The sequence below is a fragment of the Chroicocephalus ridibundus genome, chromosome 17 (assembly GCF_963924245.1).
Source record: "Chroicocephalus ridibundus chromosome 17, bChrRid1.1, whole genome shotgun sequence".
NCBI classification, from domain to species: domain Eukaryota; kingdom Metazoa; phylum Chordata; class Aves; order Charadriiformes; family Laridae; genus Chroicocephalus; species Chroicocephalus ridibundus.
The window spans coordinates 4,244,991-4,264,944 of NC_086300.1; the positions used below are offsets into that span (position 1 = coordinate 4,244,991).

Here is a 19,954-nt window from a genome sequence, read left to right on the forward strand (position 1 = left end):
GGATTGTGGGAACCGTGGCGCAGCCGCGGAAGTGCGTGTCTGCTGGCGGCGCGCCGCGTGCCCCCGCGTGCGCGCTCCCCGGTCTGTTTGTTGTTGTGGTTCCACTGCGCCTGGCCCCGCCCCCGCCGGCCAATCAGTGCGGGGGGGGGGATGAGTGGCAGGCAGGGCCGCCAATGGGGCCGCGCGGGGGGCGCGGGGCGGGCCGGGGCCGGTCCGCCATGTTAGGCTCCTCGGGCCGGCTGACAGGTCTTCCCTCGCTTCCTCGGGAGCGCGGTATGGAGCCGCAGGTGAACCTCCGCGTCACCTGCCGTGGGGAGACCCAGAGCTTCCTGGTGTCAGACTCGGCGCACACGACGTGGGCAGACGTGGAGGCTATGGTGAGTACGGCCCGGTCCGCCGCGGGGCCGCAGCCGCGGGCAGCCGTCGCGGTGAGGCGCTGGGGGCGTAAGCGTCTCTCTGAGGGCCTGGCATCTTCTCTCTCGGCTTCCTAATCCGTGTCCCCCGTTTCATAGGCTGTTAGAACTGGGATTCTGTTCTGCTGCAGTCTCAGTTTTGCGTTTAGCGTTAACGGTAACTTTTCCTCCTGTTATATACTTAGAGTGGTGCGGAAAGCCTCTTTTGGTAAAGCTTCTTATGGGTCGCTTGTTTTTCTGTGTGAGCAGGTGGCCATAGTTGTGTGCTTTGCTCTTTCCCGCAGTTGTGGATACTTGGTTTTGGCACTGCACCCCTATAAAGTACAGTGTGTGCCTCTTGCCTACCGTTCTTGTACTCATTGAAGTGAATATGGTGGAGTCACACGCTTGTGTTGCTTACAGAACGTTTTCCTGAAGACTTATCTTTGCTCTCGGGGATACCAAGTCACTAACGTACTTTTTTGGTTTTTGCCTTCCTGGTGCCTTGTGCGTGCAGGGTGAGATATAAGTGTTTTTGGTAGTGGGCCGTAAGCGTATAGACAGTTGCTTTATGAGGGTGTGTATATCATGCACTTGGTATATCAAAGAGTTTTTGTTTGGACATTTGTTTGTAGTGTTATCTAGTGAAAATTCCTGTATTGGCTGAGGTTGAAATTGCATAGTGAGGATTCCCTTGGCTATGATGAAGCTGCAGTGATTTATTTTTTTTCAGTGTTGTGGCAGCTGTTTTGTTGGTGTTTTTTTTTTTTTTTTTAGTTTGCTCTCAAAGTTGCATCTTCAGAGATCTTGCCAGTGTTTTATTTTCTCACTTTCAGTTCTTTTTTTAGCCAACATATTCCAGTGTACCTTGTAGGAGGTTCTTGCATTGTGAATTACTCAAATTCAAAGTTTGACCTGCATCATCTTCGCTCACTGTATTTCAGTCTTCTAGAAGAGGGGGTAGTTCAGGCTTAAAATACTTGTTGGTGAGTGGACCCTGCAGGAATGTCTGAACTAGTCAGAATCCTGCTTGTCTCAAAGCTGGAAGCAGATTGCTACGTCAGCATGGTGTTGCCCTTAATCTTAAGTAGTCCGAGAGCGAGGGTGTGTTTGTTCAAGGTGTGGTGTTCTATGACAATAATGTTTCTCTAACCAAGGTAGTACCGCTGGGTGTCTCTGCACTATGTTGTGTGAATTACTGTTTCAAGATAGTATTAATTAAACTGTGTCTTTCCTATGTTTTAATGTAATATTAAACATCCGGTATTTATAAGGCATAACCCCATCTCTGGTTCTAGCTTGAGCTTTACATGAACAATCTGTGGTACTAGATGATGTAGATACAGATCACAGCTTCTTCTTGACAAGCTGAATTGATTCTCTCGGTGCACTCCCAAAACTGATTTGGGATATATCACTGGAAGAACCTGCCTGTTGCACATTCTTTGCAGAATGTATGTAGCTATGTCATTGTGCTCTTGTGGGGCTATGAAGTCCCAGCCATCTGCTGTCTTCTAAGGCTGCTAGTGTTCTTATGTTAAGTCTAGGCTAGCAGAATGCGTCTCGGACATAGCAGCTTTTCAGAGAGAGTTTCTGTCAAGAAAAATACATCTTGAGTAGGTAAATGGTACAAAAATGCACATGAGCCTTAAAGACTGTTGTTACTCTACACAGGAAAACAACCACCTTAATTCATGTTTAATTTGATGCTGTTCATTCTGCCCTATTAAGGCAAAATACAAATAGCTACTCAGCTTTATTCTCCTAATTCTGATCTGTGTAATGGATTTATATGTTCCCATGAACAGTGCATCAGCCAGTGAGTAGCAGAATGAGATACTTCGCTCTTTTTAGTACTTGAATTAATCCTAGTTTCTCGAAGTACAAATAGTTTTGTGGAAAAAAAAAGTCTGATCACCAGTGTGAGCTGTCTTCCTTGTGCTTTATAATGTAAAAGTTAGCATTTGGTGGTTGTTTGCTTTAGCCTTTGTATATTGCACTGTTTACCATGCCTGAGTTTGTTAACCCTGAGCTAGTCCTCTTATAATGGAAAGGTTGTTATTATTTATTTTGGGGTAAACATTAACTAGGGAAGGTGACACAAGAAAGAAATGAATTTTTTTCTTTTCATTATAGAAAGTTAGTAAAGGTTGGAGGTAAGGCACTGGGTAGAGTTGTTCAACTTCAGAAGAATGAATTTTGTAAAACAGTGTTTATTTCAACTGAGAAACTGGAGGGAGGGACGGAAGGGTTAAAACATTTTTCCTTGCCAATAATTATGGTTAACTGAAAACATCTACAGTCCTGTCTCATTGTGGTTTTGTGTTCCTTTTGCCTTACAGGTTAAAGTTTCATTTGACCTGGACAACATTCAGATCAAATACGTTGATGAGGATAACGATGAGGTAAAATGCCCCCCACTCTCCCAGCAGGTCTACCAAAATATGACTGGTGTGAACCTTTTCGCCTCTTGATAATTTATAGTGGATCTTTCGGGAGTGTCTGTTATATGGGTCGGGGTTATGGTTTTGCCCCTTTGGTAAGAAAATAGCTATAAGTCTTGTGGTTTCACTCTTAATGTGGCATACTTATTTTAAAATATTACTTTAGGAGCTACTGCCTTTTTTTCCCCACCCCATAGAAGCAGCCAGTGGCTCTATGTGCTCTGAGGGAAGGATGCTTCTGTTGAGGGACTCTTTTTTTTTTTTTTTTTTTTTTTTTTTTTTTTTTTTTAATCAGGATTAGGTAGTTGTAACTATTTGTGTTTGCAGCCATGGTAAAACCCTGTCTCTTCAATCTATACTTCTTCCTCTGGAAAAACGTAGATCCCCTGTCATTAGCACATGTTTGCTTCAGTGGTCTGGTGTACTCAAATCCTCTGCTTGTTTTATGCAAATGCTATAATCTCCAAGCAGATTACTGATTCAGGAAACAAATTGGTTACTTCTAGTTGTCCTTGTTGAGTAACTTCCTGCTTGGCATAACCTCACCCTCTCATACTCTTTCTGTTTATCTAGAGATTTAGAGTAGAATGTAGCTCTCAAACAAAGTGTAACTTTTGCAAACTCTGTGTTCCACTACTTGATTTGTAGCTCTACTAAATTGCAGAGATGGGGATCTTTGTGTGGGTATTTTTTTTTCCCCCTAAGGGGAAATGTCAGGATGTTTCTAACATTTATGAGAGACTCTCCCCTTATTTTTCAGCCTGTATGTATACAAATTTATAACTGCATCTGCTAAAGATCTTTTTCAAATACTAATAGAGTAACGTCGTTCAGAATCATGCAGTGCTGTAGTGATTAAATATCTTCTTGTATGAGTAATTTCTACATGCAAAATTGATAAATGAGCACCTGTAGAAGATAGGCTTGGGTTGTATCTAAATCAAAGAATAGTTTCACGCTGGGCATTAAAAGCATCTGGGTCCAACCTCTGTGTGCTTGTGTAGCGAACCCAGTGGAACTGGTGCCAGTGTACTTCCAGTAGATGAAACAGCACGTGTTCTGGATGCTAGTAGGTGCCAGAGGCCTTGCTTATTGTGCAAACCTAATAAAAACCAACACAACATTGATTAATGATTAAACACGGCAGCAATAACAAATACCTGAAGGAGTGGTATTTTAGAAACTGTGAATAAAAGTGCATTTATTCTGAAAGCGTGTTAATTTTAAGAGAATCACAAAAATATATCGATGGCTATTATTCACTATTATTTCTCTTTGCAGGTCTCTGTGAATAGCAAAGGTGAGCTGCTATTTTACTGAAGTGAAGTCAGTAAAGAGACGCCAACTGTTGTTCATGGTTTTGGAGAAGCAGTTGAGAATGTTTGCTTTTTGATTTTTGGATTTTGTGTATGGTTGGGTATCAAATTCTTCCCAAAGGAAGGAGGTTTTGATCTATAGGAACAAATTGGAAATTACTAAATTAATGGAATGCTAAGTCTCTAGGCCATGAGAACATTTGCTTGTTGCTGTATATACAACTTCTTCCTTCATTAGCACTATTTTAAAAGAATTTACTGAAGTTATGGGAGACACCCCTTGATGTAAGGGTCCCTAAATACTATGTGCTAAATTTAGATCTGCTGTTTGAGACAGGGAAAATTCACATTTCTTTCTCTTGTTCTTTAGAGGAATATGAAGAAGCTCTGAAGGTAAATGTTCTCTTTGACTTTTTTCAATATATTCATCCTTCTCCAATTAAATTTGGTGTAGCTGAGGAAAAAAACAGCATTACCTGGCCCATGGAAATCAGAATAGCTCAGTTTCTAGCTTTGGACATGAGCTTAAATGTTTTGCTATGATTTTTTTTCCATCCAGGCTAATCTTGATCTGTATAAATTAGTTGAATAGGCAGTTGTAGTTCGGGGCCCTGAGCAGCCAATTCTTTGGTTAAATGGCTTTCTCAAACACTCAAACAGTAATCTCATGTTTGGAGGTACTGGGCTCTAACGGGATCGCTTTAAAAATCTTGCCACATAGACTCTAATGTTGTGCTCTCTGGCAATAAAACTTCAGTTGGTATCAATGCTTAGTTACTTTATAAGCAGCGAATTTTACTTAGACAAAATAAGAATTGCATTCCTTTAAATTTTAGTTGTACAGTACTAATGCTTTCCAAACTTTTTGCTCATGGTCTGAATTTCAAATCTGATAACAATTTTAAAATAATAATAGATGGAAATTTACTGTAAGTTCCTGGACAGAATCTATGTTGTTTGCTGGCTCTCAGGAACAGCTTTATTGCGGATTGAAAAATTCCTGCAAAATATCTGGATAATTAACAGTTTGCTTTTAGTAAACTTTCTAATAAGCGTATTGGTAACCTTTAAGAAAGGCAGAATAGACTATCAGCTGGCCGTACCTTGGCATTTCTATCAATTTTTCTTTTTGTGTGTCTTAGTCTTGCCCAACCTCTCCAGTTTAGTGCTGTATTTTTACAGGATTTTGTATGTTGTTTGTAAGTGGAGTAAATATGTATGTATGTACTGTTTATTTAGATTGCAGTTAAACAAGGAAATCAACTTCAGATGAATGTGTATGATGAAAACTCTTCTCCGAAAGAAACTTCATATTCTTGTTCTTCGCAACTACGTGAAAAAACTCTGACAGAAAAGTTAGCACTTCTTAAAGATGAGAAGAAACCTCTTTCGCCCTATTCCGTGCTAGCTCAGGAGTTAGAGGAAAACTTAAAAAATGAAAAGGAGCTGACAATTCAGGTAGGATGCAGAGCTGGATCGGATATTCATTAAAACAAAGAATTCATAACTGTAATTCACTTTATAGGCTGATCATCATCTTTACCCGTATAAAACCTCTGAGTTCAGAAGTTGATCTTCATTTTCAGCTGCCTGCAGTCATTGAAGCTTGCAAAATTGTTTGAATGTCTTCAAGAGGATATTTTGGTGCTGCGTTTAGAAATGCAGGTTCTTTCATGTTGACCATTCTTAAGTATCGGTCTCCTGAAGCCCTGATTGCCATCTAATAACTTCCAGTTGACCTGATTTCTTTGGCTTTGATGTGTAATTACACTCAAATGCTAATAAAGCAGAAATCTTTTAGGAAAATGTCAGTGACTTTCTTGTGTTGCTTTTCCACCATTTTCCAAAGACCTTGAATATTTTTTTTTTGTAAAGGCATTTGAGGGGAGAGCTATTTGAAAGTGGTTACCTTGCTGTATTGAGGGCTTTTACAGCTTTGCATACATAAGGTTTGTAATTTATTTTTGTGGTGTGTTTTTTTTGTTTTGTTTGTTTGTTTTTACTCCAGCAAAAGTTAAATCACACTAGAACAGGAAGAACAAATGATAATCCTCCAGAATGGTTTACTAGCTACTTGGAAACAGTAAGTGCATTTTCTTCTGAATTTTAGTATTCTTAAAGGAATACATAGGAGGCTGTGGGTGGAAAAGATACCTGTGATGCCTCTCGTACATACGATCACACTTGCTCTCAGTGCTTGTGACCACGATCTTAAAGGGCATTTAGGCAGCTAATCACTAGACAGCACAGTGTAGGTGTTACCTTAAAAAAAAAAAAAAAAAAAAAAAAAATGTTGATACATGCCGCTTGTCAAAAATGGATTGTTTGGTTTATGGATTTGATTGGTTTGAGTGTAGTTTTAAGCAGCTCCCACGCTAGAATCCTTGTTGCAGTCCAGATAGTCATAGGAAGTTCAGGGTACTCGTGATGAGGGTGAGCATGAAATACAGTGTTGCTGTTGGAGAGTCTTGTTTGACCAGTTTCAGTAGGGTAATACTTAGGGTTTCTTGGGATTTGAAGCATTTGATGACCTTGCTTTTCTTGATTGTTCAGTTTAAGAAAATACTTTCAGGAAGCCAATGAGTATAACCTATAGGTTAATAAGATGTGGGTGTTACCTTGTTTTGAACAGCTAATAAATATCACTGAGAAACAGTTGGATGTGAATGCTAGGAACTAATAAGCTAGTGAGTTCTTGAAACTAATAGGTACGGTGGTGCAATAGTATATGCATTTATGTTGAAGCTTTTCTTTTCCTAGAATCTCCCTTCCTTTGCCACCTCTTTATACAAACTGAAGGGTCGGGAACTTAATGGTTGTATTTAAAACATCCCTGGTGGACAAAATCAGGACTTACTGATAGAGGCGCCAGAAGGGTTTGTTAGGGGTTTGTGTTAATTATCTCAGAGATTAGTTTCCTTCCCTTCATGCAAGGTTATGGAAGAACCTTAATATTGCGAACATGAATGTATGATTTTTAATTTGCCTTGATAAAACCAATGGGCTGATATTTTCTAAAATACAAATCCTCTTTGAGGAATGTGATACTTGTTTAGTTTCATCTGGAATGTGCTGCGGGGAGGTGGGAAGTGGATTCTGAGCTGCTTTATGATTTGTAGATTGGGAGACTTGGGGCAAGTAGTTGAACTTTTGAAGCCACATGGGTGGGTCTCATCCGTGACAACTTTAATTTTTTTCCAGTTCAGGGAACAAGTAGTTAAGGAAACTGTTGAGAAACTGGAACAGAAGCTGTATGAGAAGCTTGTTCATCACAGTCAGCCTCCAGATTTTTCCGAGAGCTCTATTACAGCAGCACCTCCAGCTTCAGAGAGTGAATCAGTGAATGGAAACCAGTGTGACTGGCTGATCTCCTGCTGCAACTGCCAGGCCCGAATTGTTGGAGTTCGCTACCAGTGCAGGTAGCATATGCTGGGAGATGGGAGTGTGGGGCACCCCTAACACGTAGGGCATGGGAAGGAGTCTGAGAAACTATCTTGATGTCGTAGACTTCTAGATTTCTGATCTGCAGCATGCTGTACATTTCAGAACCTCTGTATGTGTCTCACAAACAGCTTATGTTCTTTGCCATGGTGACTAGACTTTATCTGCGTAAGAGCAGGATTAATACTATTTTGAGAAAATGTGGCTGTTAAAACAGAGTGAGAGAACTGTATAGCACCTCCTGTATTCTCAAGCACTTTTTACCTTTTTTTGCATATAACATGCAATAATTGTAAAGGAAGATGTTTCCTTTCAGTTAACTAAACAAAAAAGCAAAACTTAACCACCAGTCTGTAATAGTCCTTTAGTTCTGACAGCCAATGAGACTAAGGCAGGTCATGGTTTTTTTTAATGATCTTACTGTTGTCAGTCTAATATTATGAAATAGGTTTTGATAAGTGTCTCAAGTGATGTGTCAGAAGTGAGGGTTTTATTTGAGTGAGGCAACTGATGCAAAGGTAAGTATCTTAGGACTAGGCAGCAGCAGTGAATGTAATGCCAACAGGGGTTTTTCTTTGGATGTTTATTTTTCTTGCTGGCAGGAATTGACAGTGTTTTTTACCAGTCCTGTTCCTGCAGAAGCAATTTGCTTTGCATCCCTGAGTATTTCAGTTGACTTTATCCTCTGTATTTTTATAAGATGGTGTTTCTGGCATTGGATTTCAGTATAATGTTTTATCCTTTATAGCGACAATTGTTAGTCACTTGTGCTAAAGGAAGTGTCAGGTTTTTTTCAGCGTGTGTTCAAGAAGGAAGTGAGAACTGTGTGGCAGTTTTGCCAAGAATAGAGATACTGATCTAGATATTCCATATGGCTCCAAATATTGATGTTTAAGTGAGAGGACCAGCTTCTGTTTCACTCAGGCACTACTTACAATGGTAGTGGGATACAGAATTGTTTCTCTGCAGAAATGTAAGGATTAATTAACCTTCATTGTCTTTTTCTAGTGTCTGCCTCTTCGTAACCTTCTGGTTTTTCTGCTTTGCAGCCTTTGTCCAGCCTACAATATCTGTGAACAGTGTGAAGCAGGAACGTATGCACACGATCCTAATCATGTCTTGTTAAAGCTGCGAAGACCTGTACTATGTGTTGCTGAGAATTACAGCCCTGCGGAGTTTTCGCCTCGCCTGCCTGCTACTCTGGAGCAAGTTAGGTAAATAGTGACATCTGTCAGTACCAGACAAGATTATGCTGACAGCAAAGTGGAAACACCTGTATTGGGGTTGATGTTTTGTTTTAGAGATAACAAGAAGTGGAAATGGTACTCAAACTTCATTGCAAGTAGCTAAAAATAGCTGTATGCTTATAAATGGCCTAAGTCATAAATCTTACAGCATTTTTAATAACAAAGTAGAAAAGGCAGAATTTTGTGTTGTAGGTGGGTAGCAAACTTTGAGAGCTTGCTTTTTCTTTGAGAATACTGTAATTTGCCTTTGAGTTTGCTCTTTCACTGAGACCATTCAAAATATCTTCACAAGCAACTATAAAGTTATTCTTTTAGAATCATCTGTTCTCCAGTCTAAAAGCATGAGACGTTGCCTGGAGTGTTCCCTTTGAGACTAAGGCTGTGTTGGCTAAAGCTGAATTCTGATGAATGTAGTGTATTGTAACAAGGTGGCTTACTTTCTCTGCAGGCTCCAGAAACAGATGGACAAAAGATTTCTGAAGGCAGAAAAGCAAAGATTACGAGCAGAGAAGAAACAGCGAAAGGCAGAGGTCCGAGAGCTCAAAAAGCAGCTAAAACTGCACAGGAAAATTCATCTGTGGAACTCCGTCCATGTATTGGAAACTAGTGGCTCACCTACTCTGAAATCTGAGAGTCTCCAACCTAATACCTTCATGTAAGAGATGTTGACAGCTGAGCATTCCTTAGTTGTGCTGTCTGTCCTTTGTGGTGAGACCAAGTTAGCGTAGCAGGAGGAAGGTTATGAAATTGCTCATTTAAAGTATCAGTTGTCATTGGATTCTGTGAGAATTTTGTCTAAATGGAACTTGGAAGGTGGAGTGGTTTTACTGTTTTTTTTACTTGGGAGGAGAGTAGCAGAAGAAAAAAAGCAACTGATAGTTATTAACAGAAACTTACAGAGTTATATAGATTAGGAGGAAGGGGAATGCCTGGGATCACATGTGTATGCATGCATGCGCATATGGTGTAAACTCACGTTATTGCCAGTTTTAAAAAAGCCTGGATCTTCCTGGTATATTATGTGTCTCTGCCTAAAGTCAAGTACATTCCGTGTGCTTATGTTCAGCGCCCTTTTCATTTTCTTTTTTCTGTGATCTTAGGCTGAGGCTCACTAGACAGCAGCCTTTGCAGGCAACCATTTTGCATTTTCTGTTCCCTTCAGTTTTATGAATGTACAGGTGTAAAACTTGTATAGTTCTAGTTTCTTTAATTTATCCCTTCCATTTAGGGCATTTAAATGTCAAATTAACATTAATCAGTTACTTATGTTTGTGGAGAGCTTGAAATAGCTGTCTTTGCTTCCTTTTTGCTGAACAGGCATATTACAGGAACAAAACCCATGCTAATTTAAGTCCAAAGTCTTTTTTTAGGTCTTCTAAAGTTGTCATGTGTATGAACCGTTTCACCAGTCTCCCCTCAGTGTGCCCAAATTAACAGTAAAGCTTTGGATTAAAACTCTTTGAGCCCCTTTCAGGAAAAAACTGCAGTATCTTGCTGAAAATGTTGTTTGTAAGGCCAAATAAGACACTAGTGTTAAGACTATGGTACAATCTTTTTGATTCAGCATCATAAAGATGACAACTTTTCTCTAGCAGAATAGCATAGCCCGCAGTTCTGTCAGACTAAATCAAATCGAGTGAAGAACAGTGAACTTTTCTCTGTTAATCCTGAGTTCTGTAATTATGATAACATTCTTCCAAATAAGCAAATCTTGTTTTGATGCACTTTTTTTTTTCCTTAAGCAAAGGAAAGCAAACTGCTACGTGGTGTTTAGACTTAAGATGAAAACAGTAGCTAAAATGTTAAATATTTTGAAATGCCTCTAGAGATAAAAGAAGAAAACAAACTAAATGGCCTCTTCCATTTTTTTTTTTTAGCCAGTGAAATAGCAGCTGAAGGACTTCCTCAGTCTTGCTGGTTTTTTGCTGATTTTTTTTTTTGTTTGTTTGTTTCCTCCCCTCCAATCCCAGGAGTCCTAGTCAACCCATCCAGGCAATTGTCCCAACACTAAGTGCAGTATTTGTGGATGAGAATTTGCCAGATGGGACTCACTTGCAACCAGGAACAAAGTTTGTCAAACACTGGCGAATGAAAAATACTGGCAATGTGGAATGGAGCTCAGACACAAAGGTATCTTTCTTTTGCTATTCCTTTTACACATTAAAATAGTTCTGGAAGATAATACTTATATGCATTAGGAATTTGAATTCTGTGTCAGAACCCGCTTAGCGTTTTGTTTGGCCTGTTAATTCACAAGCTGGGCCTTTTGGGGCAATAAGCTGTCTAGGTACTCTTTACAACTGCGGAGTGCAGGAGTACAATAGGTGTGTTGCTTTTCTGACTTCAAAAAGCCTTTCCTGTGTGAGTGACTGAGTTCCTGTTGAAAGGTGGAAGTTGTGGCGATAGTGACTAATGTGAGAATGTCTCCTAGCAGCCGCTCTTCTCCATGCCTGGCGTCTGCGTGGCCTTTCAGCAAAGGAGCTTTGAAGTGCTCCTTACTGCCCGCAGTTTGCAGAGAAGTTTGTGAAGTTAACTTTTGCTTTTTTCTGTTGTATATTTCAGCTGAAACTTATGTGGGGAAATCTGACCTTGGCATCTTCTGAAAAAAAAGATGTGTTAGTGCCATCCCTTCCATCGGGACAAGTAGGAACTGTTTCAGTTGAGTTTGTAGCTCCTAATATAGAAGGAACTTACACTTCTCACTGGAGACTGTCACACCGAGGGGAACAGTTTGGGCCCAGGATCTGGTGCAGTATTGTTGTGGATCCCTCCCCAGCTACTGACTCTGTAGAAAGCAATTGGAAGGAGAAAGCTTCCAGCACCAAACAGGCAAGTAACTCACACGGTATTTGGGGCAGTTATAAGTTGCTTAGTGGAAGGAGCAATGAATATCGTTTGTTGCAATGGCGTAGTGTCCCTAGCTATATTGATTTCCAGGGGATTCTTTTAGTTGTTTGCTTCTAATTTCTATTTTTAATAGAAGATAAACAATGTTTATTGCATTTGTGAGCTCTAAGATGGTCATTCTTTTTGACAGGCATGGGATTAGTTATCAGTCTGTTGCAGCTATTTGTCTAGTTCTTTGATTGAACTGAAACACTGCAGGATTTATCTTTATGTTAGATCTTGTCTTTTTGGCTGTAAAATGAGTTAGATTAAATCTCTTTTTAAGTTATTTGTGTTCTTGTACACACTATTCAGGCATTACGTTTCATGCAATTGTTTTATTTGCTGCCTGCCTTAAGGCGCTTCTGTGGCAAATTTTTTTTTTTTTTTGCTTTTGCAGGATGCTACCTTAAAGACAGAAGCAGGTGCTCCACTGATGGGTGAAATCATGGAGCAGGCTGAAATACCTCTGCCAACTATTCCTTTAAAGATCAAAAATCTGCCAAGTGAGAGGGAATTTTATATCCCATCTGTTGATCTTCTCACCGCACAGGTAAAGTGCTAAAATTCAGGTAGAGATAAACCACCTTGAGTTTGATATCTAGATACATAGACATCTATAAGAACAAAAAGCTTCTGAGCTCTAAAATAGCCACTGTGTTTTCAGGAAGAGTATATTGTATTTTATATAGCAGAACTATTTTTTTAAATTAGTATTGGGGACTGTCACTGTACGGAAGGTACATGCAGGACAGACTAAGTTTCTCAATAAAGAGTCACAGAGTTGGGTCTTTCTCTGGCCCCTAGCAAGGGGGTACTTACCTTTGCCTCTTGCTAACCTAATTTGTGTACCATATTCTACAATGTAGATATATATTATGGGAAAACTGACCTCCAAGATCGTGCCAGGTAGCTACCAAGGTGGAGTAGACTTATTTGTAAGTTGATGGGATCTGATGCTGGGAAGTACAGCATAAGATTTCCATTTCAGGGTTTGCTGATTAAAAAACGTGTGGTGTTTCTTTATGTAGGATTTGCTGTCCTTTGAGCTGCTGGACATTAATATTGTGCAGGAATTGGAGCGAGTGCCACACAATACTCCTGTTGGTAAGGTTCTTCTCATATTCTGTGTGCTGTCTCTAGTATTCTGAGTTAACTGCTTACCCAATGAAAAGCTGAACTTATTTGTGCAAAAGACATATTTGCTCTTCAGGCTGGAGTGTCTTCCCAGCTCTCCTGTCTTTTCATTTAAATTCTCGCCGCAGTCTTAGAGGATATATTTGATAGTGCTTTGTATCCTTTGTATTTTTCAGTCTTGGCTTCTTTTCAGCTTCACATCCGCAAGACTCTAAGATTCCAGACAGTGAAGAAGGCTGCCACTTTCTTTGCTCAGCCAATGCCAGTGTAATGCAAAGCTAGTTGTTTATTTCTCCAAATTATCTGGGAAGATAACTGGGCTTCTTCAGTCTTGGAAGAATATCCCTTAAAAAAGGATAACTTCTTAAAAGGTTGCCTCCTGGAGGAAGGAAAGTTCCTACTCTTTTAGGGCCAATTATCTTTGCTACCTTTGTTTTTCAGACATGACTCCATGCATGTCCCCTTTGCCACACGATAGCCCCTTGCTGGAGAAACCTGGCTTAGGGCAGATAGAGGAGGAGAATGAGGGGAGCGGATTTAAACCGGTGCCTGGTAAGCAGTAGCTGTGGGGAGCTTGGGTGTGAGGGGAGGAGGATATTGTCACTTTTGTTCAGTCAGCAGTCTTGTTGTCTAAAAAGAATGTTAACTTCTATCTTTCCCTTCTGTGGAGAAACAAGCAGTTGTTTGGCTTATAAACCTGTAGTCTGATCCCACTCTCTGATTGTAGAGATTGGAGCGTAATATATGTAGAATTCAGAAATACAAATGCTTCTCTTGATTTGTCCAACTACTGGAATTGTTGGGAGAATTGACAATTTGCCTCTTGTAGACTAGATCACACTCAAAACACTCCAGGTGTGGCCCCCATGCTTCTCAATCACTTTCACGTTCAACTTGAACTGAATTCCAAAATCTTTGAATTTTTAAAAAGAATTAACACATAGAGTCAATATTAACCTTGGCTAGCCTAAAAAAAAATATCTTTTTATGCTTACATTTCCTTCTGGTGGTGTTAAAATAACCTGTTATGTTTCCCTTTCAAAGGAATGACAGAAGCTTGCTTTCCTGCAGATACTTGCATGGTGAAAGGGAAAGCTGAACATCCGTTGAACCAGGAGGAAGGGGAAGAAGATATGAGTGGGACTCAGTTTGTCTGTGAAACTGTAATTCGCTCTCTAACCCTAGATGCTGCACCTGACCATAAGCCTCCACAAAAAAAGAAAATCCTGCAGAGTAAGTACTGGCCTTAGGTGGCTTCTGTGGCTTTGCTTTTTAGCAGTCAGACACTGGCCACCAATTGCCCTGCAGTGCAGGTGGCGATATCATTTTAATTGTTTTTCCTGCTTGTTTTATTAGACTCTTTACAAACATTGCAAGACACCTTCGGTTGCAATATGATAAATGAAGAATGTCCTAGAATAAAAACCAATTCCACTTCCAAAAAGGAAGCAAAGATTCATCAGTCAGAAGCAATGACAGAAATTGCCTGTGGTAAGTAAAATAGGTTTGAATTTAAGATAAAACTGTAATAAGGGCTACAAAAAAAATCTGCGTGTGTAAAAAAGATCTGACACTGTTCTAGGAAACTGATCCTCATTAGATCAAGAGAATCATTATTACATCAGAAAATTGGTGTCAGGACTGAACAAGCAGCTAGTTTAACAGTTGCTTTGAAAAAGTGAAATTGATACATAAAGGTTCCAGTGGGGTATTCAGATAAGTGCTCATATGTTGCGCATGGCTGGTGCTTTTTCCAGGTCGGTGCTTTGAACTTTGTGATGCGTGTAATTCAGGAGCTGAAAACTACTGTTTAAGTTCTCAGTGTAGCTCCTATTCCTGTTTTTATTATAAGCATTAGTATCAGCAGCATGTCTGCATAGGCTTAACAGTAAGACCTGTTACCCTTTCACACTGCACCCCCCCCTCCTCCCAATAGACAAAGAAAACTATAGCGTTAATATCAGCAGCAAAGGTTTACAGTTGTTTCTGAATACTTGCCTTTCATATCTGAGACAATACGGTCCTTGCTGTTATCCATACAAAATGGACAATTGTTAATGCCTCACTTTTCTTTTCCTGTTAGGGGACCTTCCGCTGTCTGATGAGAGAGCAATCGCCTGTAGTGATACTGGCAATTCTGATGGAGAGGAAGATGATGATAAAGATGATGTTCAAAGTCAAGGCTCCTCTGCTTCATCAGAGGATTATATCATTATTCTCCCTGAGTGCTTTGACACCAGTCGCCCTTTGGGGGAGTCTATGTATAGTTCGGCTCTTTCTCAGCCCAGTCTGGAAAAGACAGGAGAACCTGAAACAGGAGCAGCGAATGCAGAAGGGGGCAGCCAGCCACAGACCCACAGCGTCAGTGATATTTTGTCAACGTCACAAACGCTGCCTGTAGTACCACTAACCCCAGAGGCTGCGGACACCTTACCCCAGACACAGAGGTATGCTGCTTGGACAAGAACAGAAGGGTTGTGTTAGGGTTGCTGTAGAGTCTGCAGGGTGTTGTGCTTAAGTTCAGTGTCCAAACAGAAGCTTTTGTTGCAACAAAAGCTTTGTCACGTCCTGGAGTGAATGTCCTAAATCCTGCAACTCTTTGTAAAGCCCGTACTCACTGATGAGGTGAGTGCGAGCGAGGGAGAGAAGGGAGCACGTGAAGCTTTTCCTCTTGTCTGATGACCTTGACTTACCTACATGTGTACATGTAGAATTAAAGTAGTAAAAGTAATTTTTTTTGCTCTATATTCTCAGGAATCTTGCATCTCTTCAGAATCATATCTTCCAAGAACCAAACATACCAGCTTCAGAGAATATCTCTTCTACTCCTCGTAATCAAATAAGAGAAGGTATTGACAGTACTTAATGAAGGATGCATTCACAGTTGTCATCACCTATTCCTTATGCTTAGTACTGGATTTGATGTTGTCCTGTGCTTGAGGAAAGCAAAAAAACTACCAAGTCATGATTGGTGTTTTTTTTTTTTTCTGGGCGTTGAAATTTTGCTGTATAGAAGATTTGAATAAAGAAATAATTGGCTTTGTGAATCGGCTAAGAACGTTAATTAGAAAGTGTAGGAGGGTACTCAGAAGTATTTGTAGACATCTGGAAAATTACTTTGCTCTGGAATTAATGAGCTATGTATTTAAGCTGTTAAAGTCACTGGGAGCTCAGACAGCAGTTCATGTCATGTTAAAGTAAACACCCACTGACTAATCAGCTAAATTACTTTGGAAATTCTTTTGATTGTTTTGACTGCAGTGAGAATCCTATATCCTAGTTTGTGTCTGGATGACTAAACTTGAAAGTACTAATTTTGGTCTAAATCCCACTGCTTTCCAATTACGTACATGTTGCATCTTTTCAGCATCTCATTAACGACATGTTGATATGATATTTTTTTCTTCCTGTTCCAGAACCCAGTGGTGAAGACAGTCATGAACCAGGATCTTCTGGACTTCTCACTAGTAAACAGAGGTGCTCAGAATATCCAAGGTAATGAAGCTGTGACTGCACAAATACTGCTTTAAACTAAGAACTGCTAAATCAGTCGCCTAGCAAAACGCATTGGCTTACAGATGGAGTCACTATTTTGGTAGAAAGGCCTCCCTTCTTAAAGGAAACATGCTGAATTACATAATGCTATGGTTTCATAAGATCTTGGTTTCTACTTAGACAGGAATTTGAAAGATGCAGAATTGGCAAGGAAAAGTGTACGAGAAGCTCAAGATGAATCCTTCTAAAGTTCTGTGGGTTTTCTTCTGGAAAATCTCAGGATTCTTAGAATAGGGATTTCTGAAGTTAGCTACAGAGCTAAGCATCTTAAGATATTGAGACTGGAGGAATAAGACAAAACATCGAGCAGAATATTAAGTGACTTAAGAATTGACGGAAAACAAATGGGAGTTACTCTGGCCTGAATGGATGTGTCACAGTGCACACCTCTCAGGTATAGGTGTACTCTTCTGTGTGGGAATATTTAATTCTTTACAAATGGCTATGTTATGGAAGGCAAACTAATGTACTTAGCATAAAACCACAATTTAATGGAAGGTATCAAGAAAGAAGGAATGAGCTTCCTGGATAGCTCAGTTCCCAAACAGCGGTGATTCCTTTGGATCATAGGCTGTTCTCTCCAACAAGAACTACGTCTCAGTTGGCACATCAAAGGGAAAAACTTGCGTTTCATGTGAAACACTGGCTTGGCTTTACTGACGCTAAAGTAATACCTGACTTCTCTGCAGATACCCTCAAGGAAGCAGCATTGCAGGAGAACTAGTTAAAGGAGCTTTGTCGGTTGCTGCTTCTGCCTACAAAGCATTATTTGCTGGACCACCCATTATAGAACAGGTAAATGTCTTTCCTGCATGCTATGTGAGTTTCACAGAATGCCAGCCTTAAAATTTTATAGGTCTGTGTTTTATAAAATCAATATTCTGTATAGGACTTCTTGCAACAGTAAAATGCCAAGTTTGATGGCACAGCTTTGAAGTTTGAAGTATGCTGTTCCACCAGCAGGTAGGGAAGTTCATAGCGTGGGGACAGTAGTGTAGCTCTTCCAGCATCATGTAAAGAGTAGTAATTCACCTTTAAGTGAACAGTGAAAGTGAATATAAACAGATTAATTGTGGACAAAAGGGCCTCTGTGCCTTAAATATATTCCACTATAATGCAGGACCACTGCTCCAAATGGCAAAAATAAATTATCTTTTTATAGCTTACCTTAATATCTTTTTTTTTCAGCAGCCTGCAGCTACGGAAGAGCACACTGCTACCCTTCTATCCAGTCTGTGTGAGATGGGATTCTGTGACAGGCAGTTAAACCTGCAACTGCTGAAGAAACACAACAATAATATGGTTCAAGTGGTAACTGAATTGCTTCAGATCAGTAACAGTGACTGGTACAGCAGTAGATGCTGAACCTTCCTGGTGGAGGGAGGAACCATCTTCCTTGAGTAAACTCGCATTAAACACTGCAACAGTAGCAGGCTGCTCCTCAGCTGCTTTCTGTTTGGAGGTGTGACTAAAACTTTGGCTTTTCTTTGAGCTTTTGACTCTTTTTCTTTTTTTTTTTTTTTTTTTTTTCCTCCTTTCCTCATGGAAATGTCAAACAGTATTTGTCACAGCATCTTATGAATTGGAGACCAGAATTTCAACTGTTGTTTGGAACTCACAGTCTTTAAGTCTCTGATTTCATACTGAACCCTTTTGTCAGGGAATCCTGTAGAATTAATTTAAACTTCCACCCAGATGAGAACTTATCCTTTTATTGTGTGTAAATTTGTTTTTAGGCAGCTGGAAACTTGTTTTGTTGACTTTTAACAAGCTTTGGAGTAGGAACCAATGTAAAATGCTGCTGTAAAATGTAGTCTTGCCTAATTTACGAGAGATCCCCACAACTAGCAAGGTATTTCTTCTGATACAATTTAGTAATTGATTTGTCCAATGCATGATAGTAATGTAACAGACTTAAACCTTACAAATGATTCTTAGAAGGTTGCTCATAAACAAAAGCCATCTTGAACCGTCAGCCTTTGTAAAGTCTGAAAGTGTAACCACCAGGAAAGTTGTTTCTTGTAGCAGAATGAAGCAGGGGAGTGAATTTACCAGCAGCGATTGAACCATCTCGAGTAATGACAGTGCAAAATGTATCTCCAACAGGAAAATATAGCCTACATCAAATATTTTGTTAAAAATGGAGTGTAAGCGCAGGAAATACCTTTCTAAGAATGTCTACAGGCTCTTTGTAAAAGTGTTAAAAAAATTGACTATCTTTTTTTTTCCAGTATAGCACAAACCTCTTATTCTGTTAAGACCACATAGAAGATTTGAAGAATGTGTAGAAACCTAGACCCTGAATTGGAGTACAAGTTCTAGTAGTATTTAGGAATGGGAAGAATGCTTGAGGTAGGGATTGCGTGACTTACATTATAGTTTGAAAAACGCATTAACTGAAGTAGTTTTAAGTGTACAGTCTCCTGTGATGGTTCTAGCTGCTCCTGTGTTTCCATTGACACACCTGTAGCATTCATTTTTCTCACAAGATTTTGCTTTTAGATGCCCATATTTAATTTGGAAATCCCAAGAATTCCCTTCAAAATGTGCTGAGAGAGATTTGATTCCGAAGAATCACGAGAAACGAGCCACGTAACCCTGCTGTGCAGTGGTGTATCCATACGTAACTTTTCAGAGTCCAGTCCCTCTGAAGGGGACAACAGTGTTGGCTACGCTCTTACTTTCAAGCAAACTTTGTTCCTTGCTGCAGTAAGAGACCATTGATCCTAAAATATTTTATTACTGCTGCTTCAAACTAAGGTTTTGTCACAAGATAGCTGAGGTGGTATCAGTATTGTGACTGACCAGGTGATCAGTAGTAGTAATTTTTTTTTTTTTAAAAGACATAATACCCTTAGAGATAAGATACCATTAAAATAATTGAAGAAAAAAAAAATAAATGTATCATACCATTTTTGTTTTAAACCTATTTTTATAGATTGTGGAAGATATACTCTTAAATGTTTATTTTGAAATACAGTAGAACTATTTTGCAGTGTTTCCCATCTCTCTGTAGACCAGTACAACCGTCTGCTGTGGACCAGATAAAGATCTTTCTGTCACATGAAACTACTGGGGTTTTTTTCCCCCTACCTGAACTTACACATACTGTTTTGAGTACCTTTGGGCTTATGCCTACTCTAGAAGGAGGAGGAGGGAAGGAGATGGATGAAGTGCCGCAGCTGGTGAAGTTTCCAAGCGCTGGGGCTTGTCATCTGCTGTGGCCTGGGCCAGGACACGTGTCCCTTCATCCTTGGAGTGTCAGTGTGTTCTGTAAATTAACAAAACACTAAGGCGTTTGAGAAGGAACACTTCATTGCAGTGTGAAATGCTGTTTTCCTTAGGTTACTTTTTACTAGGGTTTAGATAATGTATGCTCAGGCTTCAGATAGATATATTTCTGTTGGCTTTGTATATTTTGTTAATGGATGCATGGTATAATTTATAATATATTCTATAGTGCACATACGACCTCTGTGTTTTATTTAGGGTGGGGGCCTTGCCCTGGGCTGCGAAGAGGTGGGGTACGGTGCCGT

General features: G+C 39.9%; 1 protein-coding gene across 5 annotated transcripts; it reads left to right on the forward strand.

Moving 5' to 3' along the window:
* The first annotated feature begins 110 nt into the window (after positions 1-110).
* NBR1 (NBR1 autophagy cargo receptor) lies at positions 111-19,889 on the forward strand. 5 transcript variants are annotated; one of them, XM_063354342.1, is made up of 21 exons: positions 111-377; positions 2,735-2,797; positions 4,118-4,136; positions 4,523-4,545; positions 5,392-5,610; positions 6,161-6,235; positions 7,354-7,571; positions 8,643-8,807; positions 9,289-9,495; positions 10,811-10,970; positions 11,403-11,669; positions 12,127-12,279; positions 12,758-12,833; positions 13,305-13,415; positions 13,935-14,096; positions 14,220-14,354; positions 14,947-15,310; positions 15,618-15,712; positions 16,280-16,358; positions 17,108-17,213; positions 17,610-19,889. In XM_063354342.1, the coding sequence occupies exons 1-21, from the start codon at positions 174-176 to the stop codon at positions 17,781-17,783; spliced, it is 3,075 nt and encodes a 1,024-aa protein (XP_063210412.1). In that variant the 5' UTR covers positions 111-173; the 3' UTR covers positions 17,784-19,889. The 5 variants fall into 5 exon arrangements, with proteins under 5 accessions (XP_063210412.1, XP_063210409.1, XP_063210410.1 ...); XM_063354339.1 differs by having other exon boundaries at positions 114-377; positions 13,908-14,096; XM_063354340.1 differs by having other exon boundaries at positions 114-377; positions 17,607-19,889.
* The last annotated feature ends 65 nt before the right edge of the window (positions 19,890-19,954 follow it).

Bases quoted from the DNA above. Each gene is read 5' to 3' on its own strand.
- NBR1 (XM_063354338.1), top strand. From the start codon at position 174: ATGGGGCCGCGCGGGGGGCGCGGGGCGGGCCGGGGCCGGTCCGCCATG. The intron at 378-2,734 runs GTGAGTACGGCC...TTTGCCTTACAG, and splicing joins GGGCAGACGTGGAGGCTATG to GTTAAAGTTTCATTTGACCT. The intron at 7,572-8,642 runs GTAGCATATGCT...TCTGCTTTGCAG, and splicing joins GGAGTTCGCTACCAGTGCAG to CCTTTGTCCAGCCTACAATA.